This window comes from Cherax quadricarinatus, chromosome 40, assembly GCF_038502225.1.
Source record: "Cherax quadricarinatus isolate ZL_2023a chromosome 40, ASM3850222v1, whole genome shotgun sequence".
NCBI classification, from domain to species: domain Eukaryota; kingdom Metazoa; phylum Arthropoda; class Malacostraca; order Decapoda; family Parastacidae; genus Cherax; species Cherax quadricarinatus.
Genome location: NC_091331.1, coordinates 6423563 through 6451120, shown reverse-complemented (window position 1 = coordinate 6451120; position 27558 = coordinate 6423563). Strand labels below are relative to the sequence as shown.

The 27558-nt window shown below is 38.0% G+C and overlaps 1 protein-coding gene across 3 annotated transcripts in view; it reads left to right on the top strand.

The window, feature by feature from the left end:
• LOC128687380 (uncharacterized) overlaps positions 1–24426 on the top strand; it is a 31727-nt gene extending 7301 nt beyond the window's left edge. For all 3 annotated transcript variants that reach the window (XM_053774828.2, XM_053774826.2, XM_053774829.2), the window contains 6 exons: positions 2094–2207; positions 9671–10651; positions 12105–12209; positions 16461–16586; positions 20337–21512; positions 23261–24426. In XM_053774828.2, the coding sequence (XP_053630803.2) occupies positions 2094–2207; positions 9671–10651; positions 12105–12209; positions 16461–16586; positions 20337–21512; positions 23261–24057 (3299 nt within the window). In that variant the 3' untranslated portion in view covers positions 24058–24426. The remainder of the gene's footprint in view (positions 1–2093; positions 2208–9670; positions 10652–12104; positions 12210–16460; positions 16587–20336; positions 21513–23260) is intronic.
• Positions 24427–27558: the final 3132 nt, after the last annotated feature.

Genomic DNA, 27558 nt, shown 5'->3' with positions numbered 1-27558 from the left:
TTAGTTTTCCCATTCACAAATTTTCTAACTACCTAGCTGTAGAAACATTTATTTTATTTTGTAACACATTAGCCATTACCCACTAAAGCAGGCCAACCCACAGGAAGAAAAGCATTCAACATCACTCATTTTCATTCTCCAGATTGCACAGATATCAGAATTCAGATCATTCCAAGCTGCATCATCTGCATCCATCCTTTATTATTGCAGGTACTTCATCCATTTCTCCATGGGGGAGTGGAATTATAAATCTTCCTCAGTAAGCCATGCATGTCGTAAGAGGTGACTAAAATGCCAGGAGCAAGGGGCTAGTCACCCCTTCTCCTGTATTGTATATATATATATATATATATATATATATTTTTTTTTTTTTTTTTTTTTCAACAAGTCGGCCGCCTCCCACCGAGGCAGGGTGACCTAAAAAAGAAAGAAAACAATTTTTTTTCTTCTTATTCTTTTTAGTAATCTTTACAGGAAAAGGGGTTACTAGCCCATTGTTCCCGGCATTTTAGTTGACTTTTACAACACGCATGGCTTACGGAGGAAAGATTCTTATTCCACTTCCTCATGGATATAAAAGGAAAAGTAATAAGACCAAGAACTATTAAGATAAAATCAAAGAAAACTCAGATGAGTGTGTATAAATAAATGTGTACATGTATGTGTAGTGTGACCTAAGTGTAAGTAGAAGTAGCAAGACATGCCTGTAATCTTGCATATTTATGAGACAGACAAAAGACATCAGCAATCCTACCATCATGTAAAACAATCACAGGCTTTCGTTTTACACTCACTTGGCAGGACGGTAGTACCTCCCTGGGCGGTTGCTGTCTACCAACCTACTACCTAGGATTGTATATATTACTAAATTTAAAAAGAAACTTGTTTTTCTTTTTGGGCCACCCTGCCTCGATGGGATATGGCCGGTTTGTTGAAAAAAAAATCGTCCATTGGTATATTTCTTTCTGTTCGTCACAATTTTTAAACCTTTCTTTCTTTCAACATACCAGCCGTATCCCACCGAGGTGGGGTGGCCCAAAAGGAAAAACGAAAGTTTCTCCTTTCAAATTTAGTAATATATACAGGAGAAGGGGTTACTAGCCCCTTGCTCCCGGCATTTTAATCGCCTCTTACGACATGCATGGCTTACAGAGGAAGAATTCTGTTCCACTTCTTTGTTTGCATTGTCATCATTTGCTTATACAGTACCTGTGACTAGTTCTTGAGGGCTTTTCTACCTTGCAACCAGACCTGAGGCCAGGCTCTCTGGTTGATAGCCTGTTTAACCAGGTTGTTGCTGCTATTGGCCTGTTTTTCCACATATTCATCATAGTATAATTCATCTTGCTCTTGGAAGTAGTGTTCTAGTTTCCTCTTGAAAACTAATACATTTGTTCTGGTCTGGAAAGTGCTATTTAAAGAGCTAAGCCTGTCAGACAAGTTAACATACCTATTATTTGTTACTTTTATTAAATCTAAGACAAACTCAGGTGTTTGCCTTTTTCTGGTACTCATTGTGTATTATATAATGTTCTCCTAGTATTTTTTTTTATGGTTAAATTTTATTTTGCTGAACTTCACACATGGATATTTCAGTTGGATTTATTTTTTATGTGCCTGTTTACCACAGAAATGAGGAACAGATTTGAGATAATGATACAAAAAGGAATACAGGCACCTTGTTACTTCCTCCACAATTGTTTTCATGGATGTGCTTTAAATTTGTAGTAAAATGGTTATTTTTTCTGGCAGTATATGAATATTATTGGTATGTAATTGACTGTTAGCCATAGTTGGCCCACATTCAGTGCACTGATACCCTGACAGTTATTTGCTTTACATATTCTTCTTTGCATAGTGGTACCACCACTGTATTTATCCAGTCCACCAAGCATTACAGTATCTCAAATTGTAATTTATTTTTTTCATAAGTGATTGTATTTGCATTAGTTAATTTCATTCCATAGAAGTACAGTATTCTAGTACATTTATCTTAAAACTGTGATTTTTTTTTATTTTGTATTCTATTTCTTCAGAAGGAATTCATTATAAGTTTATCTAATACTGTTCCTTATTTTAATGTTCCATTTCAGACACTACAGAAGACTGTACAGACTACAGCCTTTTTCTGAGTCCTTCAGGTAATGCTTCATCTCATGGTTCTGATACTGAAGAAGATGGCAACTCTAGACCTTTCAGTCAGAGAGGTGAGGCACAGATGAGCTTAAGCAAGGGCTTTTTACTTTATGAAAATTGAAATAACAATAATAACGCAGTTTTTCTACGAGTTTTTGCCTATGAAAAGAGTACTGTACAGCCTCTACTCACTTAGCGACATACTTGTTTACTGACAACTTAGACTTACGATGGGCTCTCTGACCAGTATGCATACCTAAATATTGTACATTAGAGCTATTTCCTCTATTCTGACAATTACAATATACAGTATACTACTGTATAAACATTTAAAAATATATTAAAAATGTTATAATTGTGCAAACACACAATATCAAGGATGGTTGACACAAACCTGCTATCATAATAGTATGCTCCTTGCTTAGTTTACTGATATGGCCTTAGGAATGCAACTCCATCATTAAGTGAGGAGAGGCTGTACTTGTTACTGATTCCCAAGCATCCCAATAACTGAAGATAACCTGGGTTGATGTTTCTGCTCATGGCCTGAATAGCTCAAAACACATCAAAAGTTTTTTGTAACCCTTTCACTGTTACAACCCCCAAAATTAATACTGCAAACATTGTCACAATTTAAAAAAAAAAATTTGGAAATAGTGAATCCTTTTCTGAAGATAATAATACCAAAAATGTGAAATTTGATGGAGAACTTACGGAATTACACAGGCGCAAAGTTGGCGGTGTGGGCACAGCTTATGCATTGGCAATTTTGCCCTCTTTGAGTCCTATTTTAAGCAAATTTCAATACTCATTATGGCCCGGTTCCTAGCTACTTTGCTTTGAACTGGAGGGGAGGGGTAGGGGTTGTCCTAGAAAAGGATGGAGGGAGGGGGGTGAAAGAGATTTTGTGTGCAAGGAGCTTGGACATACAGCAAGCATGTGTGAGCATGTTAGATAGGAGTGAATGGAAACGAATGTGTTTTGGGGATTTGATGAGCCACCTCTCTGGCCCTATGCTGCACTTCCTACTAGAGTGATGCACTGAACACATCGATTCCAGGTTGAGGGACTGATTACCACAAACTTCTACTCTCCTTACCCATTCCGACTTTGTATTGAACTGATGAAGCCACTGTGTGGCGAAACGTTTCTTCAATAAAGATTCCCATGCATTGCATAAGTGTCTCAATTCTTCAACTTGTCGGTTTTCAAAACCATTCTTCACTGAATATTGTTTAAAACACTCTTCCATCTTCTAGTCATGACGGTGGGGGATTGGGAGGGGCCTCGCAAGTGGAATATCTTATGGCCTCTCTTCGTCTCAATCTGGCACTGCTCAGGGTTGAGGAATTTAAAAAAAAAAAATCTTTTCTAATGAAATGATAGAGAATCTTTTTCCAAAGATAATGAAACCAAAAGTATGAAATGGGATGGAAGACTTACAGAATTACGCTTTTGCAAATTTAGCAGTCTCTGGGATATTGATGCATTGGCAATTTCACCCAATTTGAGTTCTATTTTAGGCCAATTCCTTTGTTCCAGTGATGAAACTCATAACTATTTCACTAGTATTTCTTCCATTCTGTCAATTGGGTACAAAATAAAAGTCCATTTCCTAATTTCAGTTACCCGGTAAAGTGGCCAGAAATTGGTAATTTGGACAATTTCACACAAAAAATTAAAGTGCCAATTTATAAACAGGGTTCAGAATAAACAATGTAAACATTCCTGACACAAAAAAAAATTCCTTTTTTCATTAGTTACGTTCCCAGGCCTCTCCTATATTATGCTTGCTTTCCATTTTGAATTTTTGTTCACACAAAAAATAGAAGATTTACTGTTATGTAGACCTATGAATTTTTTTTTTTCTTCAATGAGTCGGCCATCTCCCACCAAGGCAGGGTGGCCCCAAAAAGAAATACTGTCATCATCATTCAGCACTTTCACCTCACTCATACATAATCACTGTTTTTGCAGAGGCACCCAGATACAACAGTTTAGAAGCATATATAAAGATATATAACATATCCCTCCAAACTGCCAATATCCCAAACACCTTCTTTAAAGTGCAGGCATTGTACCTTCAATTTTCAGTACTCAAGTCCGGCTATATAAAAATAACCGGCTTCCCTGAATCCCTTCACTAAATATTACCCTGCTCACACTCCAACAGCTCGTCAGGTTCCAAAAACCATCCGTCTCCATTCACTCCTGTCTAACACGCTCACACACGCTTGCTGGAAGTCCAAGCCCCTCGCCCACAAAACCTCCTTTACCCCTCCCTCCAACCTTTTTGAGGACGACCCCTATCCCTCCTTTCTTCCCCTACAGATTTATATGCTCTCCATGTCATTCTACTTTGATCCATTCTCTCTATATGACCAAACCACCTCAACAACCCCTCTTCAGCCCTCTTAACTAATATTTTTATTAACTCCACATCTTCTCCTAATTTCCACACTCCAAATTTTCTGCATAATATTTACACCGCACATTGCCCTTAGGCAGGACATCTCCACTGCCTCCAACCACCTCCTCGCTGCAACATTTACAACCCAAGCTTCACACCCATATAAAAGAGTTGGTACCACTATACTTTCATACATTCTCTTCTTTAACTAACAAAAAAAAGGCACAATACCGTGACTGGAACGATACTATTCCCTTCTTTGCCTCCATAGATAACGTTTTTTTGTCTCCACATGTACGTCAATGCACCACTCACCTTTTTTCCTTCATTAGTTCTATGGTTAACCTCATCCTTCATAAAAACATTCTCTGACATGTCAACTCCCAAATATCTGAAAACATTCACTTCTTCCATACTCCCTATCTCCAATGTGATATCCAATCTTTCTTTATCTAAATAATTTGATACTCTCATCACCTTACTCTTATCTATGTTCACTTTCAACATTCTACCTTTACACACCCTCCCAAACTCGTCCACTAACCTTTGCAATTTTTCTTTAGAATCTCCCACAAGCACAGTATCATCAACAAAAAGTAACTGTGTCAACTTCCATTTTGTATTTGATTCCCCATCATTTAATCCCACCCCTCTCCCCAGCACCCTATCATTTACTTCTTTTACAACCCGGTCTATAAATATATTAAACAACCATGGTGACATTACACATCCCTGCCTAAGACCTACTTTTACCAGGAAGTAGTCTCCCTCTCTTCCACACCCTAACTTGAGCCTCACTATCCTCATAAAAACTCTACAGCATTTAGTAACTTACTACCTATTCCATATACTTGTAACATCTGCCACATTGCTCCCCTGTCCACTCTATCATATGCCTTTTCTAAATCCATAAATGCAATGAAAACTTCCCTACCTTTATCTAAATGCTATTTACATATATGCTTCAATGTAAACACTCTAAAGCCTCCTTGCTCATCCGAAATCCTACTTTGTCTTAACTCTAATTCTTTCAATAATAACCCTACTGTACACTTTTCCTGGTATATTCAGTAAACTTCTTCCCCTATAATTTTTACAGTCTCTTTTGTCTCCCTTCCCTTTATATAAAGGAACTATGAAAGCTCTCTGCCAATCCCTAGGTACCTTCCCCTTATTCATGAATTTATTAAACAAAAATACCAACCACTCCAACACTATATAACCCCTTTGCTTTTAACATTTCTGTCATGATCCCATCAGTTCCAGCTGCTTTACCCCCTTTCATTCTACTTAATGCCTCATGCACCTCCCCCACACTCGCATCCTGCTCTTCTTCACTCCTAAAAGATGTTATACCTCCCTGACCAGTGCATGAAATTACCGCCTCCCATACTTCATCAACATTTAAAAGTTCCTCAAAATATTCCTGCCATCTACCCAGTACTTCCAGCTCTCCATCTACTAACTCCCCTACTCTGTCTTTAACTGACAAATCCATTCATTCCCTAGGCTTTCTGAACTTGTTTATCTCACTCCAAGATTTTTTCTTATTTTCATCAAAATTTCTTGACAGTGCCTCTCCCATTCTATCATCTGCTCTCCTTTTGCACAGACTCACCACTCTCTTCACCTTTCTTTTACTCTCCATATACTCTGCTCTTCTTATAAGACTTCTGCTTTGTAAAACCTCTCGTAAGCTACCCTTTTCTCTTTTATCACACCCTTTACTTCATCATTCCACCAATCACACTTTCCTCCTGCACCCACCCTCCTATAGCCAAAAACTTCTGCCCCATATTCTAATACCGCATTTTTAAAACTATTCCAACCCTCGTCAACCCCCCCTCCCCCACTACTCATACTTACACTAGCCCACCTTTCTGCCAGTAGTTGCTTATATCTCACCCTACTGAATTATTGTAATAAATTGTATAAATATTGCCAGTGCATTCCTGAATGCGTACTAGACCAACCAGTTAGACGCGTATTGGACAAGTGATGCAATTTGTGCACTCTGGGATACAATGGTCCCTCATTTATCGCTGTTAATACGTGCCTGAAAGTGCAACGATTATCGAAATAGATGATTTTTTAATCAGTTTTCCCCATAAGAAACAATATAAATACAATTAATCCGTTCCTGACACCCGGAAGTATTAAAACAGAAATTTTTTTTACACGAAATATAGATGTAATACGTAAACAATACAATGGGACATGATGAATGAAACATTAACAGCATAACACTTACCTTTATTGGCGATTCTTCTTAGTGTATGGAAGACTGGAGGAGAAGAGACATTGGATCAGTTATTGTTTGGAAGGGGAATCCCCTTCCATCAACACCTCAGATACCTAGTGCTTTTCTGGGGTTACTTCTCTTCTCTGTTTCTTAATGCCACTAGGACCAGCTTGAGTCACTGGAGTCCTGTCTCACAAAAAAAGTGTCCAGAGAGCTCTGTTTCTGGCATCTCTTAAAAACTTCCCTAAAATGGACCAAGACTCTTGTCACTGTACAAGTTGCCGATATGGCTTGCAACATCCTTCTCAGGGTGATGTTTCTCCATAAATCTTTCCATCCTACCCCACATTTCAAAAATCTCCTTAATTTCTGAAGAAGGCACCTTCTTCCATCTCTCTTCCTCCTCCTCTGCAGCAAGATTCTGAGTTGCAATCTGTTCCTGTTCCTGCTGAAGCTCTTGCAGCTCCTCAGTGGTTAGCTCTTCCTTGTGGTCCTCCACCAACTCTTCCACATCCTCCAAACTCACATCCAACCCCATGGAACTCCCCAATGCCACAATAGAGTTCATAACTGACATAGGCTCATCAGGGTCAGCCACAAACCCTTCAAAATCCCTCTTGTGTACACAATCTGGCCACAGTTTTCTCCAAGCAGAGTTCAAAGTCCTGGTAGTCACTCCTTCCCAAGCCTTACCTATAAGGCTTATGCAATGGAGGATACTGAAGTGTTCTTTCCAAAACTCTCTTAGGGTCAAGTGAGTGTCTGAGGTCACATTAAAGCACCTTTTAAACATTGCTTTCGTGTAGAGTTTTTTTAAAGTTTGAAATGACCTGCTGGTCCATGGGCTTGAGGAGAGGAGTGGTATTTGGGGGCAAGAACTTCACTGTGATGAACCCAAACTCCTGCAGAATTAGGTCATCCAAGTTTGGAGGATGAGCAGGTGCATTGTCCATTACTAGGAGGCACTTGAGATCTAATTTCTTTTCCAGGAGGTAATTCTTCACACTAGGGCCAAACACTTCATTGAACCACTCGATGAAAATTTCCCTCGTGATCCATGCCTTATTATTAGATTTCCAAAACACACACAATTTACTCTTCATAACATTGTTTTTCCTGAACACTCTGGGATTTTCAGAATGGTACACTAGTAACGGTTTCACTTTGAAATCCCCACTAGCATTAGCACAGAACATGAGTGTCAGCCTGTCTTTCATAGGCTTGTGCCCTGGCAGTCCCTCTTCCTCCTGAGTAATGTAGGTCCTCTTTGGCATTTTCTTCCAAAAGAGGCCTGTTTCGTCACAATTGAACACTTGTTCAGGTTTCAGTCCTTCAGCCTCTATGTACTCCTTGAATTCACTTACCAATTTTGTAGCTGCAATTTTGTCTGAACTGGCAGCCTCACCATGCCTTATCACACTGTGTATGCCACTACACTTCTTAAATCTCTCAAACCAACCTTTGCTGGGCTTAAATTCACAATTATCAGTACTCGTTGCAGGCAATTTTTTTACCAGATGGTCATGCAACTGCCTTGCCTTTTCACAAATAATCGACATCATAAGAGTATCTCCTGCTAATTGTTTCTCATTTATCCATACCAATAATAACTTCTCAACATCTTTGAGTATTGGTGATCTCATTTTTGTCAGCATAGTTACCCCCTTTGTAACAACAGCTTCCTTGATTTCCTTTTTCTTGGCCACGATGGAAGATATGGTTGTACGTGATTTGTTATACATCCTGGCCAGTTCGGCCACACGTACGCCACTTTCATATTGTTCAATGATGTTTTTCTTAAATTCAATCGTATTTCTCACTTTCTTTACCAAAGGCTTGGCACTAGGAGCCTTCTTTTGAACTGTGGTAGCTTATTTAGCACTTGCAAGCACTAAAATGAATGGAATATTGTGAAATATTTCGTATGAACAAGTGAGGGGACCGTCGCTCACTGGTAAACAATGGCACACTGGCTGGGAAGGGAGGCCGAGGCGGCTCAGAGCGTGAGTACAAAGGGCGATTAACGAGTAAACCGACCATTTGTGAGCCAATGTCTGGACTAGAATAATGCGACAATTTCCGAAAAAGATGACTATCGAGCCGGACGATTATTGAGGGACCACTGTATCAGCAAATATCAAACATTTCTCTTATTTTGAGCTCAATCTCAAGCAACTTTGTCCTGAAACCAATAAAAAATTATCTTTATTTCTGTAATATATCTTCCAGTCTGTCATATGAGACCAAAAAATCGAGGATACACCCATGAAAACCATACGAAAAAATACACTGCAAGGTCACTATTTTAAACCAAAAATATGGTCAGCCCTCCCCCCCATTATGCACTGCATGTGGCAGGAGTATTTTTTATATGGTGCACACTTACTGCATAGACCCATTCTCTCCTATCTAGGCAAAAAATTTACTGCTCACAGCTTATATGAGTGAGCTGAACTTATCATGTAGTTCTATGGCACCTACCCAGAGTTCAAAGCCATAGTACTATGGCACACACCTCAAAAGGATTAAGAGAGCTAAATATAAATAAGACTTGCCATTACCAATGGCAGGTCTTATTTATACTTTTTTCTTTATATTTCTTCCCTGCTATTGTATCTGCTGAGAGCAGTCCTCATTTTTCAAATATTTTTCTCATTGTGGTCCAGTGACTACTTCTTTACATTATTGGTAGCCAAACCAGTATATAGAATATTTAAGAAAGTGAGGACACCAATTATTAAATAAGAGATTTTAAGACAACCCTGCTTTTTTTCAATATGTTTAGATATGTTAAGGATGCTACACTGCAGAATATTTACAGATATGATATTATTCTTTCATAGTTACATATAAGTCTTGTTAGAGTATGTTTAATTTTTCAGGTAACAAATGTATGGACGAAGTGAATGCATCTCCAGCGCATACTCACCTAAATACCTCTGCCACTGGTATTTCAGCAAAAATTAAATCTTCAGATCCCATGTCAGATGCTTCAGCATCTGTTTCAGTTACATCAGCTGATGGTTTTATGCAGGCTTCTGATGAAACTTCTAGTGTATGCCAAACTTCTGAAATAATGCAAGTGCCTTCAAGGGTAGTTAGGGACTCTTTGCCAACATTAAAATTATCATCAAATGAGGATGCAGGTGTTGCTTCACTGTTGCTTCCTGAAGTGAAGGAGGAACCAGTCAGATCTTCTGGAGCTTCACTAGATGAGATTCGCTCAGAAGAAGAAACTAATAAATTTTTTCAGTCGCTTGAAGATGCACTACGACCTTACCAGCCAACCAAAGCAATGTCTCCTCTTTCAGTTGAACCTTCAGAGACAAACAGCACCCCATTGCCATCAAGCACAGCGCAACTTTTCTCACCAGACACGGCTCCTCTAACTACCACTGAAGTTTCTCAGTGCAGTGACTTGCCAATTGCTGCTACTCAGTCCAGTGATTTGCCTTTTGTCAATCCTCTACCCAGTGACTTACCATGTATGACTACTCAGTCTAATGACTTACCATATGCAACTACTGAATCTATTGGCTTGCCATATGTAGCTACTCAGACCATTGACTTGCCATTTGCAACAGAGTCTGAACAAACAGGTACTTCATTATCATCAAGTATATATCAGTCTTGCCAGTTAAACACCTCGCCCTCATCATCACTATACACTCAGACCGGTACAACCGTTAATTCTTCCTTAAGTGTAGAGAAACCTACACTAACCTCTTCCCAGTCATCTATGGTAGATGCAGCATTCTCGCCAACAGACACGCATCACGTGAAGAAGCTCTGTTTCAAAACAAGTAGGGATGAAGGGCCAATTGTGGTGGATGAAGATGACGTGTCAATAGTAGATGACAGAGGTACTGTACTTTAAAAGTATATATCCCCTTTCATGTATGTTAATGACACCTTTATGTAACCTGCTAATTAAAAAAAAAAAAAGGTAACTATCAGAATACTAGAATCCTATATGTACTGTCACTGGAGAAGTGGTATAGTATTTTTGATGGAATATTAAAATTAATATAAAACAATGTTAGAAGTGAAAATAAACATGAAACTGAAATAGTCATTCTATATTTTATTGAGGATGTTGCTAAATATACAAGCTTTTTCATATTCTTATAAATTTTTTCCTTGTGTATATTAATTGTATTCCATTCATAGTACGTATTTTACTTTTTTTTTCTCTTCATTGACTATCACCAAATTTAGTTTTTGTTAAAATATTAATTTTTATTTATTTTGTAGTTGGCTGCATTAAGGCTTTTATTAATATGCAAATTTGTGTTTGATTAGTTTGATAATTATCTGGAGTGATCTTATGTATAAAATTATATTTTATGAGGGTTTCTAGTCTCATTTAGGCTGACTGAAGCACAAATTGCTGAAAATTAAATATGTACTGTAGATATACCAGTACATATGTGGATTCACTAAGTAAGGATTTGAATTGACATGAAATTTGATAACTCTTGTAAAATTTAAATTTATTCTTTACCTTTTTAATGTAGTAAAGAATTAAAGTGATCCACATAAAAATTTTATGTAAACTATAAGTATGCTAATTTTCTAAAGTAATGGAGTTGGGCAATATTTTTCTCCTTTGCACTGTTAGGTTATCTGAATTAAAATCTTTAGATCTTTCCCATCCTTATGTGCTTCACTTTTAGATTTGACTCCTTACATTTTAGTGGATACAAAGCTTTCTTTGTGGGTGCTGTAAATTCTTCTGCCTTTTCTGTAGTTCTGGGCCATCCACTCTCCCACACAGTAGATCTTTTCATATTATCCAGTTTTTGCCCAACTCTTACATACTCAATAGCAAGTTCATTGGTTCATTTTGATAACCAGCACAGTTCTCTGTACAACTACATACGGTCTTTGGACCATTATCATAACATGGCTGGTGCTTGTGGGAAACTTCTACACCCTTGCTCTGCTAAGCTTGCCAGATCATTGTAACTGTACTGCACATCTTTATATTTTTCCTACCTTAGAGCATGATTGTTTTTTGTTCCCAAGCACTTCGGTTTACTCATCTCTGCTTTGCTCGCTATGGCAGCCCTCTTTTCTGAAAATACAATTTTTCAAACACAACTGTTATATTATCTTAAATTCCTAGTTTCTGGACATGGAATGTAGATTAAATTTTTGCAATTACATTTTGCATATGTCCTAGTTTTAGTAACTTTTCTAGTTCATGCTTTTTGAATTTCAAAGAAAGATTTCCTGTCAGAGATGATCTGCAGTAAGCTTAGAAAAATGGATAATACCTTTGTGAATTCATTATTAATGTTTTGCATTTTTCAGATGATCCAGAATGTGAAAAGAATTGTCAGTGCAGTAAATACGAAGAAAAAATTGATAAGACTTCATTAGCAACGACCAAGCCTGCTTCCCAAGTTCATCGCACATGTTAGTTCATTGTCATTAGATGTATATAAAATTCTACAAGTACAGTGCGTTTATATATTTGTATGGAAATTATGTCCAGTACCCTTTTAATAATCTGTATCATAACTTTTTAACTTTCATGACTAGTGCATAATGAGTGTGCTTCAACACTGAATCTACTATTCTGTAATTGTCACTTTTGGTTTGCACTCTTAACTTGTCTTTATTCTTAAGGGGTATGCTGTACTCACATGATCCCTACCATTTTCGTGTTTTTATACACAGTTTATCATTGAGACGTGATGTTATTTTTTTGCACTTTACTGTACGGTGTATATATACATATCCACATGGATCTGACTGCAGTTTTTCTTTATTTTCTTTTAGAAAGAATGTGTCAGTTTTAGTTTTTTTTTTTTTTTTTTTTTTAATTTAATTAGGAATGGGACAATATTAGAAATTTTACTGATACTCGGTTTTAGGCCGATACTGATACTTTTTCAGTATTTTTTACTCTCAGAATAAAAACTATGTTCAGTATATAAGAGAATGCTTATTGCTCAATAGGTGTTAAGTAACCAAAGGGAAGTTATCTTTATTTCTCAGAGATACAAGTTTTTTTTTTTTTTCTTGACAAGTCGGCCGTCTCCCACTGAGGCAGGGTGACCCAAAAAGAAAGAAAATTCCCCAAAAAGAAAATACTTTCAACATCATTCAACACTTTCACCTCACTCACACATAATCATTGTTTTTGCAGAGGTGCTCAGAATACAGTAGTTTAAAAGCATTTACATATAAAGATACACAACATGTCCCTCCAAACTGCCAAGTGTCATTACTAATTACAAGCACCCCTGTGAGGCTTACAGATTGATAAAAAAAAAACTTAAACTTCTGAATCTATCAACATAGGATGATGAGATGATCACATCTTCTTTACCACTATCATGATAAAGAGGCTTTTGGTCTGAGGAATTGGACCTTTCAGTCTTCTTCCTCTGACCAAACCTAAATACCCCCATTCCTCCCTTCCCAGCCCTCCTTTCCCACCCCTCCTCCTCCTCCCTATCCCTCCTTTCCCCATCCCTCTCAACTTCCTTTCCTGCTTTTAGCCTTTCAGTTCTTCCCCTCCGAAATTCTACCTCATAGATTGGGGAAACAATGTCATTCTCCTTCCCATTCCGTTCAGGCACTTGTGATGGTGTTTGCCATGGAATCTGGATCATCTAGGGATGTGCCGATCCATCCTCCAGTACCAGAGGGCGAGTGTCGATGTCCTGTGGGTGACTGGTGTACCTCTAGAGGCTGCCTGTCGGTTCTAGGAGGTGGTGGCCGTTGGAAATCTGCCTTGTGGTGGATTTCCAACTGCCCCTTTTGTTGTCTACCAAGGTAGCTTGTTGGATGTGAGGCTGTTATCCTGGATCACTGGTTTACTGGCATGAAGGGTAGGGTAAGGCATGGGTTCCATGCTGCACTGCATCTGCACTACCAGGCATGCCAAGGGTCCTCTTTATTTTTTTCCTAAAAAATAAAAAAAATAAAGAAACCTACAGACCCTGGCTTGCCATCAGACCATTCTTCGGACCTCTCTTTCAACATGGTACTTTCTCCAGTTAACATTTTGTTGCTCACCTCTGGTATTGTGGTTCCAACCGACCCTTTTGATACCTCTGATGTGATTCTGGCTTCTCCCCCTACAGTGCATTGATTTTCGGATCGTACACACAACTCTGGACGGCCTACCTCTGGTCTGAAAGACCTCGACCTATCACTGGTGACTCTACCTTAGTTTCCTCTCACCAACTAGACAGTCCCTTCCCTTACACACTGTGTTTCAAGTCCTTCATGGACTAAATTCTTTATGCTCCAGCCAACTTCTCCTACTGACTTTCTTTCTGACCACAGCATCAGCAAGGCAAAGCATTTCCTTTCATGTCCTTAAAAGTGGCTCACAATGACACACCAGTTATGATTTGCAAGCACATATTCCTTAATTCTTGCTGTGGAATTATTATCCATCCACATACAATTGTGCAACGCGTCTCCCTCATGAATAATGCAGACATTCTGGAGTAGCTCGAGCTCCAGAATCTTCCGATCATAAAAGTTGATGCTTACGTACTTCCTGCCCATGAGTGGAGGCGCTATTCTTGCAATATAGTGAAACTTAACTTTTGACAGCCGTGAGCTGCCTCCTTCTGTTTATGTAGCAAGACAGTGTTTACAAGTGTGGGAGGTAATCCTTGCATCACAACAATGTAGAAATTGCTGGCGCTCTGGCCACCCATCAGAATATTGCAGGTCGGACAGAATGTCCTGTCTGTGGTGCAGCTGACCATAGCAGTCCATCCTGCAACCACCCTCCCATATGTCTTAACTGCAAAGAGTTGCACCCTGCCTATTCTCACCATTGCTTGGTATTCTTAAGAGAAAGGAGATCCATTGTCTTAAATGGAATGAGGGTTTCTCTTAAGCCATGGCAGTTTCCCATCTTTGCTTCCAAGGGACACTTCTATGGCTCTCTAATTCCAGGGGGCACTAGATGGCCCCAGACCTTGGTGGTGCCTGCTTCCACAATTGCCTTAGTAACCTGTCCTTCCACAGTCAACTCTGTGTCCAACCCTTTTGCGGTCCTAGGCTCTAAGGCTCTAACCTCATCATCTCTTACTGTCCCTACTTTATCTTCCCACTCACAGGTTTCTACATCTACACTCCCCTCCTATCTAAATGAGCACCACCCCGTCTTCTCCAAAGTCTAAACCTTCATTTCAGTCCAAATATCCTTCAACCCCCCAAACCACTTGACATTCCCAAATAAACTTTTATTGTCTCTGAGTCTAGGCCTTTACCTCGGGATGCATCTACTACCATTGTGAAAGTTGATCCACCTTCAAGTACAGTTACTCCCTCACCTGTTCCTGCTGAAATTTCTTCCTGTCAAGACACCTGTACCCCTTCTTCAGTATCTTCTGTTGTCTCCAATTTTTATTCAGACTACATCTTTCTCTGCATTACTTGGAACATAGGTGAGAGAGGCATGTAATTATCTACATCTGGAAAATCCTGGTGTAGATAATGACACTGGTCTCAAACCTGCACACACAAATCTCTCCATGTGAATACAAGTGACTTGGCAGATGATACAGAATACTTAAAAAAAAAAAAAGATGGGAAGGGGGGAAGGGAAGTGCAATATGTACACTAGCAAAATTATAAAGGCACAATACTGTGACTGGAGCAGTACACAAATACCTCACATAGGAGAATGAAACTTATGACAACATTTCGGCATAACTTGGATTTTAGCTAGTCACTATTGTAATTAGTTAATGGTCCAAGTCAGATCAAAACATTGTCATAAGTTTCATTTCCCTATGTGCGTGTTATTTGTGTAATGCACACTAAGGACTCGAGTGTCATAGGTTCCTGACTTTTCATCGCTCTTCCTTCTTGCATAGGGGAACTTTACAAGTTCCTTGTATCAATTCCTGACTAGCTGGGCTGCAGTTCATATGTTGGACTATGTGTGGCTATCCATAACAGCCTGGTTGATCAGGCCTTGATCTACCAGGAGGTTTAGTTTGGGACTGGACCACTGGAGTGAAGACCCCTGAAAACATCCTTCAGGTATCCTTCAGTATATTGAAGAGGCTTTCTGTGTGGGTGAAATGTTTTCTGCTGAGCAGCACTGTATGGCCCCTATGGGTTTAGCACTTGGTTATGATTTTTTTTAAACACATTGGCTGTTTCCCACCAAGGCAGGGTGACCCAAAAGAAAGAAAAACCCAGAAAGAAAGAAAAAAACTCATTATCAGTCAACTTTCACCATCACTCATACATAATCACTGTCTTTGCAGAGGTGCCCAAATACAACAGTTTAGATAGTCACTCCAAACTGCCAGTATCCCAAACCCCTCCTTTAGTTATGATTATAATCATAATAATAGCTATCTGTTGCACTTGTCTTACTTATTTTGTTGCTGTTGGGTACTGCTAGCATACCACTTGTACTCTTTAGCTCCTGAGCTGCTGAATTTTCTTCCAAGTTTCAGTTTTACATGACTCATCCACTGCATTGGCATTGAAAAAAAATCACTTTTTTATTGTGATCTTTTTTATTGTGATCCATGAAAGTTTTTTTTTTGGGGGGGCACCCTGCCTTGTGGGAAATGGCCGATGTGTTATAAAAAATAATATGAACCCATTAATAACAATACTTTGGCACAACCTTAGATTTAATTATTCATTTCACTAGTAGCTTTCTTTTCACAGACTCTGGACCTATCAAGAGACAAGTTGTTAAAACTAAGGGTGGTGGCAAGAGAACCTTCATGATATTAAACAAAGCATCTCTCAAAGTCCTGCAAGCTAAGGGGCTAATTCAGCCACTAAAGAAATGTAAGTGAACAGACATTCAAGACAATAATTGGAGTGACATTAGACATAAAACCTTATTCTTATCCTAATGGCATCTAGAAAAAGTTAGCAAGATGGCACTATGTAGTTGTATTACTTTGCACAAGAGCATTTTGTGCAGTTGCCGTGGGAGTTGACTTATCCAGAAGTCTGAGTAACAAGATAAGAGTGTCTTTAATAGTAATATGGGCTAACCTTGTTTAACTTTATGGGTCAGTTCCGGAAAAAGCATGATACTTTTTCTTAAAATAGATATTATGATACTGTAATAAACAGTTGACCTCTTGTTGAACATGGTAGTAAAGTCCCTGAATATTCAAAGGTTATAGTTTTTTTTTTTTTGAGAGCCACTATATTAGATTTTTTATATATATTTAAATTGGTGGAATAAGACATTTCCAGATTTGCTGATACTTAATTTGTTGCCAGTTTTTACACACTTGCTCTTGATAGACCTCTGTTATTTGTGGGGTACTATGCTATATAACCCTCCCAACAAATTCATGGGAGAGAATGAAATTACATTTATTGAGGTGCCACAAAGCTTAAAAATGTGAAGTACAAATTTTTCTGCCTAACCAGTTTTTTATTTTTTTAGATTTTAATTTATTTTGGACTTCAGAGATCATATTTCTGTAATATATCATTAAATGAGCCATGATTCACAATTTGAATGAAATATAATTAGTTTTTAATTGAGGGGTTTTGTGCCAAGTCTGGAAAAATGAATACCATAGGAAAAGTTGTGGATAATCAGAACTACCTACTAGTTGCTAATCAGTAAAAATGTTTGATAATGAAAACTATAAATAAGGAAGCTAGCACATTTGTAGGGGCAAATGTATTTAAATTGAGGCGTGCCTGTAGTATGTAGCCAGAATTGTTACTGGCTTTGAGGAAACTTGGAAAGTACAGTATAGTAATACCTTGCATAGTATGGTTAATGTGTGGTGCCAAAAAAAATACTGTACTGATCAAGGTATTATTTTAATGTGTTTTAACCCTTTCAGGCTCGACAGGCCCTCTCTCAGACTTGTTCTCAGGGTCGACCAATTTTTCCAAAAAAAAAAAAAAAAAAATTTCTTATGAAAAGATAGAGAATTTTTTCCTAATCATAATGACACCAGAAGTATGAAATTTGATGGAAAACTTACAGAATTATGCTCTCATGAAGTTAGTGGTCTCGACGATGTTTATGCATCGGCAATTTTGCCCACTTTCAGCCCTATTTTCGGCCAATTCCAGTATACTAGTCGACAAAAATCATAACTATTTCGCTAGAACTCCATTTTTTCTATAGAATGAGTACAAGAAAGCACCCATTTACCGATTTCAACTATCCAATAAAGTGGTCAGAATTAAGCAATTTTTGCCAATTTCACACAAATTTCAAAAGATGCCAATTTCCAAATAGGGTCCAGAATAAACAAGAAAGACATTCCTGGCACTAGAATAACATTTCCTCTGTTCATTAGTCACGTCCCCACACCACTTACATTCTTTTGCTTTCCACTCTGAATTTTTATTCTCACAAAAAATAGAAGATTTACTGTTATGCAGACTACTGCATTAGTGTAGAAATGGTATAAATAATATCAGCGCACTTGTGAAAGAATATTAGACTCACAAGTTGACGTGTATTGGACGTGTAGCATGATTTGTTTACTTTTGAACTTTGGCAAAAATTGAAGATTTCTGCTAATTTGAGCTCAGTTTCAAGGTACTTTTCATTGTAAACCCAATCAAAATCGTCTCAATTTCTGTAACATGTCTTCTATTCTATAAAATAAGACCAGGAAAACTAGAATACAGCATGTACTATCAAAAATACCATACGAAAATACAGTGCAAAGTTGCTGTTTTAAACCAAAAACCCAGTCAAAGTTTTTTTTTTTTTCATTACGCACTGTGTGCTGCAGGATTTTTTTATACTGCGCACACTGACCACATAGGCCCATTCTTTCATATGTAGGCCTACCAGCTTTCTCTCACTAGATTTGAGGGCACTAGAATTTAGGCGTACTAGTACATCAAAAACCCTGGTGCGTAAGCCGTACTAGTACGTCAGAAACCGTGAAAGGCTTAATGTAATGCATTCCAACAATACAATTACCGTATTTTACAGCGTCGAAGATGCTATTTTTTTTTCCTCAAAATAAATCGCGAATATTTGCCCAGCCTCTTTTAGACTGAAGGTTACATAAGAACATGAGAAAGAAGGAGCACTGCAGCAGGCCTACTGGCCCATGTTAGGCAGGTCCAGTTCACACCTGCAGTGCTCAGTGGCCTCAACCTAAACCTAGAGAAATTTTTCGATACTAAACAGTCATCTAAGCTCCTCAGTATGACCCAATAATGAATCGTGAATAAACAGTAAATGTAAAAATTCATTGGCGCTTAGCAGCAGAAGGCTATGGTAGTATCATTAAGCTAATTCACCTGTTTACCATCAAACCAACTGGTAATAATAATTTTACTCACCTCAGATGATCCTAATATTAAAGGATTATAATATGTAAAAAGCAAAAGTAAAATTACAGCATATGATAGTTATACACAAAAGCCGCCATTTGCACACCGTAGATTTGTTTTGGCTGTGTTCAGTTGTATAATCATGAAAACATTTTATGTTCACTCGGTAGCATTACGGGGGAGTAACCATCAATTTTTTGTTTGTCTTTCTATCATACAATTTCGTCTAAAAAATTTGTTAAAATGCAAGAAAAACCATCATAAATCAATATGCAGTTCTAGACATAGACACATCCACTTGTACTCATCGAAACAGTGAGTAAAAAGGGAATACCCAGGCAGGTCCAGTTTATGTATTGTACACCACTCTTGTGAGTGATAGTATCCTGCAAATGTTCAATTGCAGCTAAATTGAGTGATGTGAAAGATACAGAAATACTGCCAAGCACAAGAAAACTGAAGAACCATTTAATACACAAAGACAGACAATGGAAATCAAGGACCAGAATGGAAATGAAGGAAATAAGTCACTGATTTTTTTTTTTGGGTGGGGGAGGTTATCCCAAGTAATTTGCACCCATCATACTATGCATGATAATTTGTGTAACTGTATTTACATGTGCCTGTACCTAAATAAACTTACTAATTTGAAACCATAAGCAATGTAAGAGGAACAGAAGGAAATAGTCTTGTTTGCCATAAAATGTGTTAAATAAAATTTATATTGTTAAATTTATAAACTGTATTATATCAGAGCCCATACTGTTCAGAACCATACTATGCAAGGTGTTCCTGTATTTGGCTTTTAAAAGTTGATGTTGGCTGTTGTCCTTTAGCTGTCATCCTTATTTTAATTAGAAACTTGTGTCCTTGAATAATTGTAGGATGTCTCACTCAAGTCAGAAGGTTAGTTTTGCCTGAAGCCTAGACATCACTGTGATGTAAATCCAAGTTGGACTGAAATGTCATCATAAGCTTCTCTCCAGTGTGCTGGTTATTTGTATATTGCTCCACTAACCCTAGCCAAAAGATTAACCTTAGGAATTTTAAATTTGGGGTCCTTGGTCAATGCTAAAATTGAATAAAATTAGTCATGGTTTGATTGTAAGGTCTCTATATTTATGATAATTAAAAATGGCTGCCAAAGAATTATTCAGACATATTAGAGTACTGTTTTAAGTAATTAGTCACTTTTATTAACTAAAATATTTTTTTTTTTGTGATTGTACATACATTTGTATTGTTTGACTTTTTTTTCAGTCGCTGAAAGCCAGCCATCTTCTGGTGAAACTCTACTGCCTTCGGTGCAGTCAGTGCAGAATAAATCAAAAATTCAGTATCATTCGGTTGGCAGCATGCCTGTGTCACTTTCTGATGGTTCTCCTCCCTTATTTGAAAATGCATCAGTCTCTCCCAGTATTTCAGGTTCACCAGCTCGAGCGTCACATGCCTCTGTGAACCAACAGTTAACCTTGTCAAATAAAACATCATGCTCTTTGCCTCAACTTCCAGTTGTTGTAACATGGTCTGCCACAAATGGAACAGACACTCCTTCATTTACTTTTACAATTCAGCTTCCACCTGTCTCAAACCAGTCCTCTAATACCCCTCAGACTCCCCTTCAGATTGTTACTCCACCAGTGTTTATTGGAGGTTCACAACCCACGTTTACTCAGTTTCCTAATCAGGTAAACAGTTGTTTGCCAAATGCAAACAAAGTAACGGGTACTAACCAAAATTTTCAAGATAAAAATCAGTCTTCTGTCAGCAGATTTTTGAAAGCTGAAATGGAAACTGCTAAAATGCAGCAATCTTTTGCAGTTACACACTCAGTCATGTCTTCCTGTCCCAGATCTAAAAATAGCTTATATACTAATATTGTTGCAAATGATTCTTGTAAGTATTCAGTACAATCTCCTATTATGAGCACTCAATTTCCCTTGGTTGCTTCAGAGACCCCTGGTGATCACATTATTGCATCTCATAATGAAATAGATTTATCTGTTAATGATTTGGAAGATTCAAATGATTACTTATCCTCTGGACCTTCAAGTCCACTAAGGAATGCTGAGGAAGTGGTTACAAGTAAGAAGCCTGAGACAAAGTCGACTCCAATTGGATTTGCTTCTGGGCCTTGTAAATTTAGAAAGGGTGGGCTGAAAATGTACCGTTATGTAAATATGCCAGATGGTGGTAGTAAAGTAGGACCTAAAAGTACACAAAATGTGCGATGGGTTGCTCTTCCAACTGTGCCTGTTAACAGTGGCCAGCCATTAACTTCGCGCACTTTAGAGCAAGTTATTACTTCCTCATTACAGCAAAATACTCGACAAGAAAATCAAGGAACAGGGAAGACTCGTTCATCTGCTGAGCCCTTGTCTGATTTAACTGCTGCTATATATGAAGGGTTTCCTATTGGAACTATGGACCACAAAGGTAAGTCAAATCCAGCAGAGCCCCAACTTAAGAATGCACAAGTTATACTGATGTGCACTTACGTATAAGGTTCAAAAGATGTAATACAGGTATTGAGAAAACATGTTTTATGCATGTTGATTTTCTGTTTTGAACATGTATAACACAGGCATCCTTTGTACTAAAATTTTCTATGATAGGTTTACAATTGCAAAGAACATATTCGTAAGTTGAAACATCAGAAATGCATTGCATTCAAAATTGGGGCCCTACTGTCTTAACACTGCATTTATCAAATTTAACAAATAATACGGCTTAATTTTTCTAGCTATAATGTTCAAAGTATGACTGTCTGTAGAATGTCCAACAATACTTTTAAGGTTGTGTTCCTTACACTCTTCTTTTCCTTTGTAGGAATTAGGGCTGAGTAGTACTGTACCTTGAGGACCAGACCTTGTAGAGGCATTTGATTGTACATTACAGTACAATGCTTTAGTGATTACCATATTACTCTTCAAGTTTGATTTGTTAGAGTGTTACAGATCTATCAGACCACCATTGCATACTGGCTGTCTCACCAAGGTAGGGTAACTAAGAAAGAGGAAACATTTGCTGTCACCATTCAATTAATGTTTTCCCAGAAGCATGATAACATCACAGCTCAGATGACCCTCCAGACTGCACCATCCTCACCCATTCCTTAGACATTGTTCAGTAAACTTTCGAAGTGGGGTTTTTTTGCTATTGTATCGGCAGCTAAGACAAAGGAGTGCATGAAAATCTTAGATTGTTCAGTTGTAGATGAGGAAAAGGGATTCATTGACCCTATTCCTGGTTGTCATTTGCAGTAATATTCCAATTATTTGCTCTAAATTGCCTGACAAAGTGGTGATGCTGCCTTCTTTTTTAGTTATGTCTTATTTAAAATATGTTGCTACAGATTACCAATGAATTTGCTGCAGTGCTTTGTCATTCTTGCACATGTCTGGTTGCATTGTTTGCTATAACTTTGAAATTTTACTGCATCTCCATCAAATGCAAATATGTAATTTTTTTTCCTGGACTCCTAACCCTCTTGCTATTTCCAGCAGTAAACTAGCATTTCATTCTACCAGGCTGGCCATCATTTGTCTTCCAACTTCACACTCTTTCTTACTGTGTTCAGAAAATTTCTTGTTGCTGATACTGTCATTGCAGGATTGGTGGCAGCATCATTGATATCTCATCAGCAATAATTTTTCTTCAAACCACAGGTGAGCTTTTGGCTATCCTTTCTACATAACCATTATGCTGTTATGTATAGATCATACAAGACACATGGTCACAACATAGGAGTTGGCTCTGCACAGTCTTGCATCAGCTGTTTAGTATTGTATATCCAGTTCCCATATGTGTGAATTTCCCTCAGTATTGAAATGAACAAGGTAGCAAATTTTGTTCCATGATTCTCGGTTCTTCTTTTATTTTGCCATTCCTTGTTTCTCATAACATTAGTGTAGATTTCTTCAGCTTATTGGGTGCTTTATTGAATGTAATTTACATGTTTAGTATTGTTTCTTCTTCCAGCTCATAGAAGTTACTGGAGCCTTGTTCCTACTGTTCTTTGGGTTTAGCTATTTTCCCCTGAATATAAAAATCCTAGCTCCCTTCTCTATTGTAGTGTCAGTATTGTATGATCCCTCCTTAGTTCAACACTTTTGAGAAATAAACTCTACTTACCTTTACAAAACTAATGTCAATAAATATTTTCTTTATTTCCTGCCCCACAGGAGCATCAACCATGCACCCATCACCCTATAAATCTGCTAATAGAGAACTCAAGATGAAATATGCTCGTTTACTTAATAAGCACAGGCAAAGATATCATTTGCTTTTGAAGAAATATAAAGCTTTAGAAAACAAATTTGCTGTTGTTGAAGATGCCGGTACTCCAGAGCAGGTTATCAGAGATGCTCGTAACTTCTTATCAGAAGAGCATGTCCTCTTTTTGGAAAGTCAGATGTTTCTGCGGAACAGACCAGGAACAGGCAACAGATTTTCAAAAAAATTCATGGGACTCATGATAGAATATTATAAACGTAGTGCTGCAGGTTATAGATTTCTTAGAACAATTTTTACTATTCCATCTGTTAAAACAGTTCAGAAGTGGCTTAGCAAACCTCTGCACATTAGGGAGGATGAAGAAAATGATCAGTTTGCAATACCTATGCAGAGAGAACAAGGAACAGCTAATGGCGGAGAAAGTAATGTTGAGGCTTCATGTTCTGGGTTAAGAAAACCACAGAGTACATCAAATGATGAACATGTATCAGGAGAAAGAAGGGACTATTCACAAAAATTTTCGCAAGGAAGATCAACTCCTGATGAATCAGATATGGAAGAAGGTTCATCTGAAGATTACGACTCTGAAGATTTTGGACTTGAAGAGATGGATGAAGAAGAAATGATACAGGAAAATGAAACTACTAAAAAACGTATACCAGTGCAAAGCAGTCAAGGTTCTAATGAGAGAGATATAACAATTCAGTGGGAAGACGAGCCATGGCCCACAGTAGATATGGAATGATTTTTACTTTTGCAATATGATACAGCTGTCAGTGTGACCTTATTTTATACTAAGTATAAAGCCTTATTGTAAATAACCCCTTTGTCAATAGCATATGGAATTATTGTACAGATTAGAAATTTTTTTATTTTTGTAATATACCTAATAGTCAAACATAACTCTTCAAAAGAGTTGCACTAAATTATGTACAGTATATTGAGTTATCTTGCATCTGAAGGCATTTCACTACATAATGTGGTACAATACATGTACTTGCAAATAATAATATCTGTTTGCTCTACCAGATATTTTGATTTATAATTTTTATATTAGATACCTACTGGATAACAAAGTATGTAAAAAAGTTGTTGGAATAAATAATTTTGTAAAGTTTTAATTTTGACTTGAAACCTAGAACAAAAAAACACTTGTTTGAAAAAATTTTAATTATTAAATTTTCCCCACCATATTTAACTTTTTTGTCATTATTATTTATTATATCAGTAGTACTGAATGACCCTCCATATTTAATGCTTTTGTGAAATAAAATAGTAATTGACCCAAATACAAACAAAGATGTTATGGGAAGTGATCAGTGATACAAAGGAACCCTTTCAGGCTTAGCACTTCTCCCTAAATATAATGGAAATAAATACAGTAGTATGATATAACTGCCTCCCACAAGATTAATATAGTGTGGCTAGTTCCCACAGGATGGGTATTGTGTGATTACTATCTACAGGATAGGTATAGTGTGGCAACTGCATATAGGATGGTTCTGGGATGAGTCCTGCCCATGGGATGGGCATGGGGTACTTAATAAAACTGTCAAACTTACTAGTGAGGAAGCAAATAAAAGTTACAATACCTGTAGGTTACCTGTCATCACTTCAAGGGGTCACTGGCCCCTCAGCTTGGTCCCAGACCAAGCCTGGTTGCTACCCTGATCAGCCATGTCTTTTGTACATATAAAATTTTAAGTCTTGTCTTGGAATAGCAAATTCTGGTTATTGTGAATAAGCCAATCCAGCATGGGTGAGTAGTAGCTGATGCTGGCAATCAATTCTTGGCAGCCACTCACTCACACATGACTCATCACCAAGAGGTGCATTTCTCTGTGTATATATGCTGAGAGTTTACTTTAATCCCTATTTTAAGAATTAAAGTATACTTGCCTGATGGTGGAAATGTTAGGTGCAGCCTTAATGACCCTAGTGTAGTCAATAGGCATTAAACCCCATTAAGCAACCATCATGACTCATTGAATTCTCCTGAGCAGTGGTAATCAGGCTTGGTCTTAGGGAGGGAAGGGCAGCTCAGTTCCTTGAATCAAGAGCCTCTCATAAGCAAGGTATTGCCCATCTCCCTCTCCTTGAGGGTCTCTGCATCCTAAAGAGGGTTTCCCTCCTTTCATCTGTTCTCTTCTTTTATCTCTGCTTCCCTTCTTTTACCTATGCTTCCCTTCTTTTATTTCTGCTGTTTTTTCATCTCTGCTTCCCTTCTCTCACCTCTGCTTCCCTTCTTTCATGTTTTCTTCCACTCACCCCAGCTGTTCTTCCTTCACATTTAAATACCTTCCTTCATGTCTTCCCTTCATTTACATCTACTTTCCTTCTTTTCTTAGTGTTTCCTGTTCCCTTCATCCATACCTAATCTGAAATGTTCAAATATTAAGCACAAACATGTATGGACAGTGAGTCATCTCCCTATCTACAATACTGATTCTGATGTTAACAAGAATGGAGGAGCACTGTAGTAAGCCTATTAACCAATGCTAGGCAAGTCTAACTCACACCCACTTATAGTTAAAGCTACTCAAAGTTTTTGCCCCATTTATGCTAACTTGGATTTTTTTTTTCCACTCATCTACAACTCGATTACCAAACCAGTACTTTATATATTCTTTGTAACTGTGTGTCTTCTGTCCCCTCAAGGGAGGTTCCTTGATGCTGGTGAGGGGTTCTTGATCTAGGGAGCTGGATCTGTGCTCCAGTTCCCTGAATTAAGCCTGAATACCTTCCATCCCCCCCCCTCTACAGGCACTGTATAATCCTACGGTTTTAGTGCTTCCCCCTTGATTATAATAATAATATCCAGGTAGACACGTCATTAAGTGAGAAGTATGCAATACTGCCTTGAGCGTACTGCACGTCCTTGACAACCATTATCCTCGCTAATAATTTCTAAATTTCTACAAGTACATGTACGTGATATACAGGCCTAGCTGACATAATTGACATACTATGTAGAAAGCCGTTTCTTATGCAGAGCATTTCGGGCAAATTAGGTCAATTTTGTCTCAAGAAGCGACCCACACCCGTCGACTAACACCCAGGTACCCATTTTACTGATGGGTGAACATGGACAGCAGGTGTCTTATGGAGACACGTCCTAATGTTATCCAGCCGTACCGAAGATCGACCTCCGGACCAGTGTGTGAGCTGAGTGTGCTAACAATCGAGCAATAGGGCACTTGGCAAGCCTTGCGGATTCTTCACGAACTTTGTATATATATCAATAAATAAGTTTATATCTGTGACAAAGTGGAGCTATGATTTAGGATGCTGTCGACATGTATGTGATGGAGAGCGACACAAACTCTTCTAAGTCTTCCTCGAAAGGGATGAGCAGGTCTTTTAAACCAAGAATGTCCTCTTGAAAAGTCACTACAAAGTTATCAGAAGGGACTTCATGAAAAATTACCCATATCAGTTGAAGGATCTTCATAAACATCGTCAACAGTCAACTGAAGGATCTTTATATACATTGTCATCATCAGCTGAAGGATTCATCTTCATCAGCAGCGGGAACTTAACATGACTCACTGCAGTAGGTTAGTTTATTGCAGGACTTGAAGTACTTATAAAGCCAAGTAATAAATGACACTGTTAAATACAATGAGGGCAACTACGAGTACTGCAGAGTACGTCGGACAAGGAGAGAAGCAGGACAGTTCTTTCCTGGTCTCTGCCATTAAAAACTCATTCCAGATATAATTCCACACGAATCAGTATCGTATTAGCAAGAGATACTTTGGCCCATACTGCCTCTGTACTGCAGCGCTGTATAGCCCTTGTGGTTTAACGCTTCTTTTTGATTATAATAATAATAATAATGCCTCTGTACTGTCATTTTGGGTGTCCGCAAAGCTTGTTACGCTAATATGGAAGCCCTGAGACAGTTGGTACTTATGACGACACTTGATAGCATTAATAAGTTCCCATTTTCGTTACCGCATTTGCTCATTTACCAAAAGCAAAACTCCACAGCAGACAACCACCGGAGATGGTGTAGCTAGCCATCTTGTTTACCAGACGAGTTGCTATCACCTGAATATATGTATAAGTTTATTGTATTATAGGTATAAGTTGATCGTATATACTTCTCTGCCGAAAAGAACGCAATATGGTCTAGTATTTTGGTAGCCGAATATAGAGATAGTAGTGGTAGTGTAATGTGGTGATAGTGGTGGTAATATGGTGATAGTACTGTGGTGATAATAGTGTGTAGCAATAGAGGTAG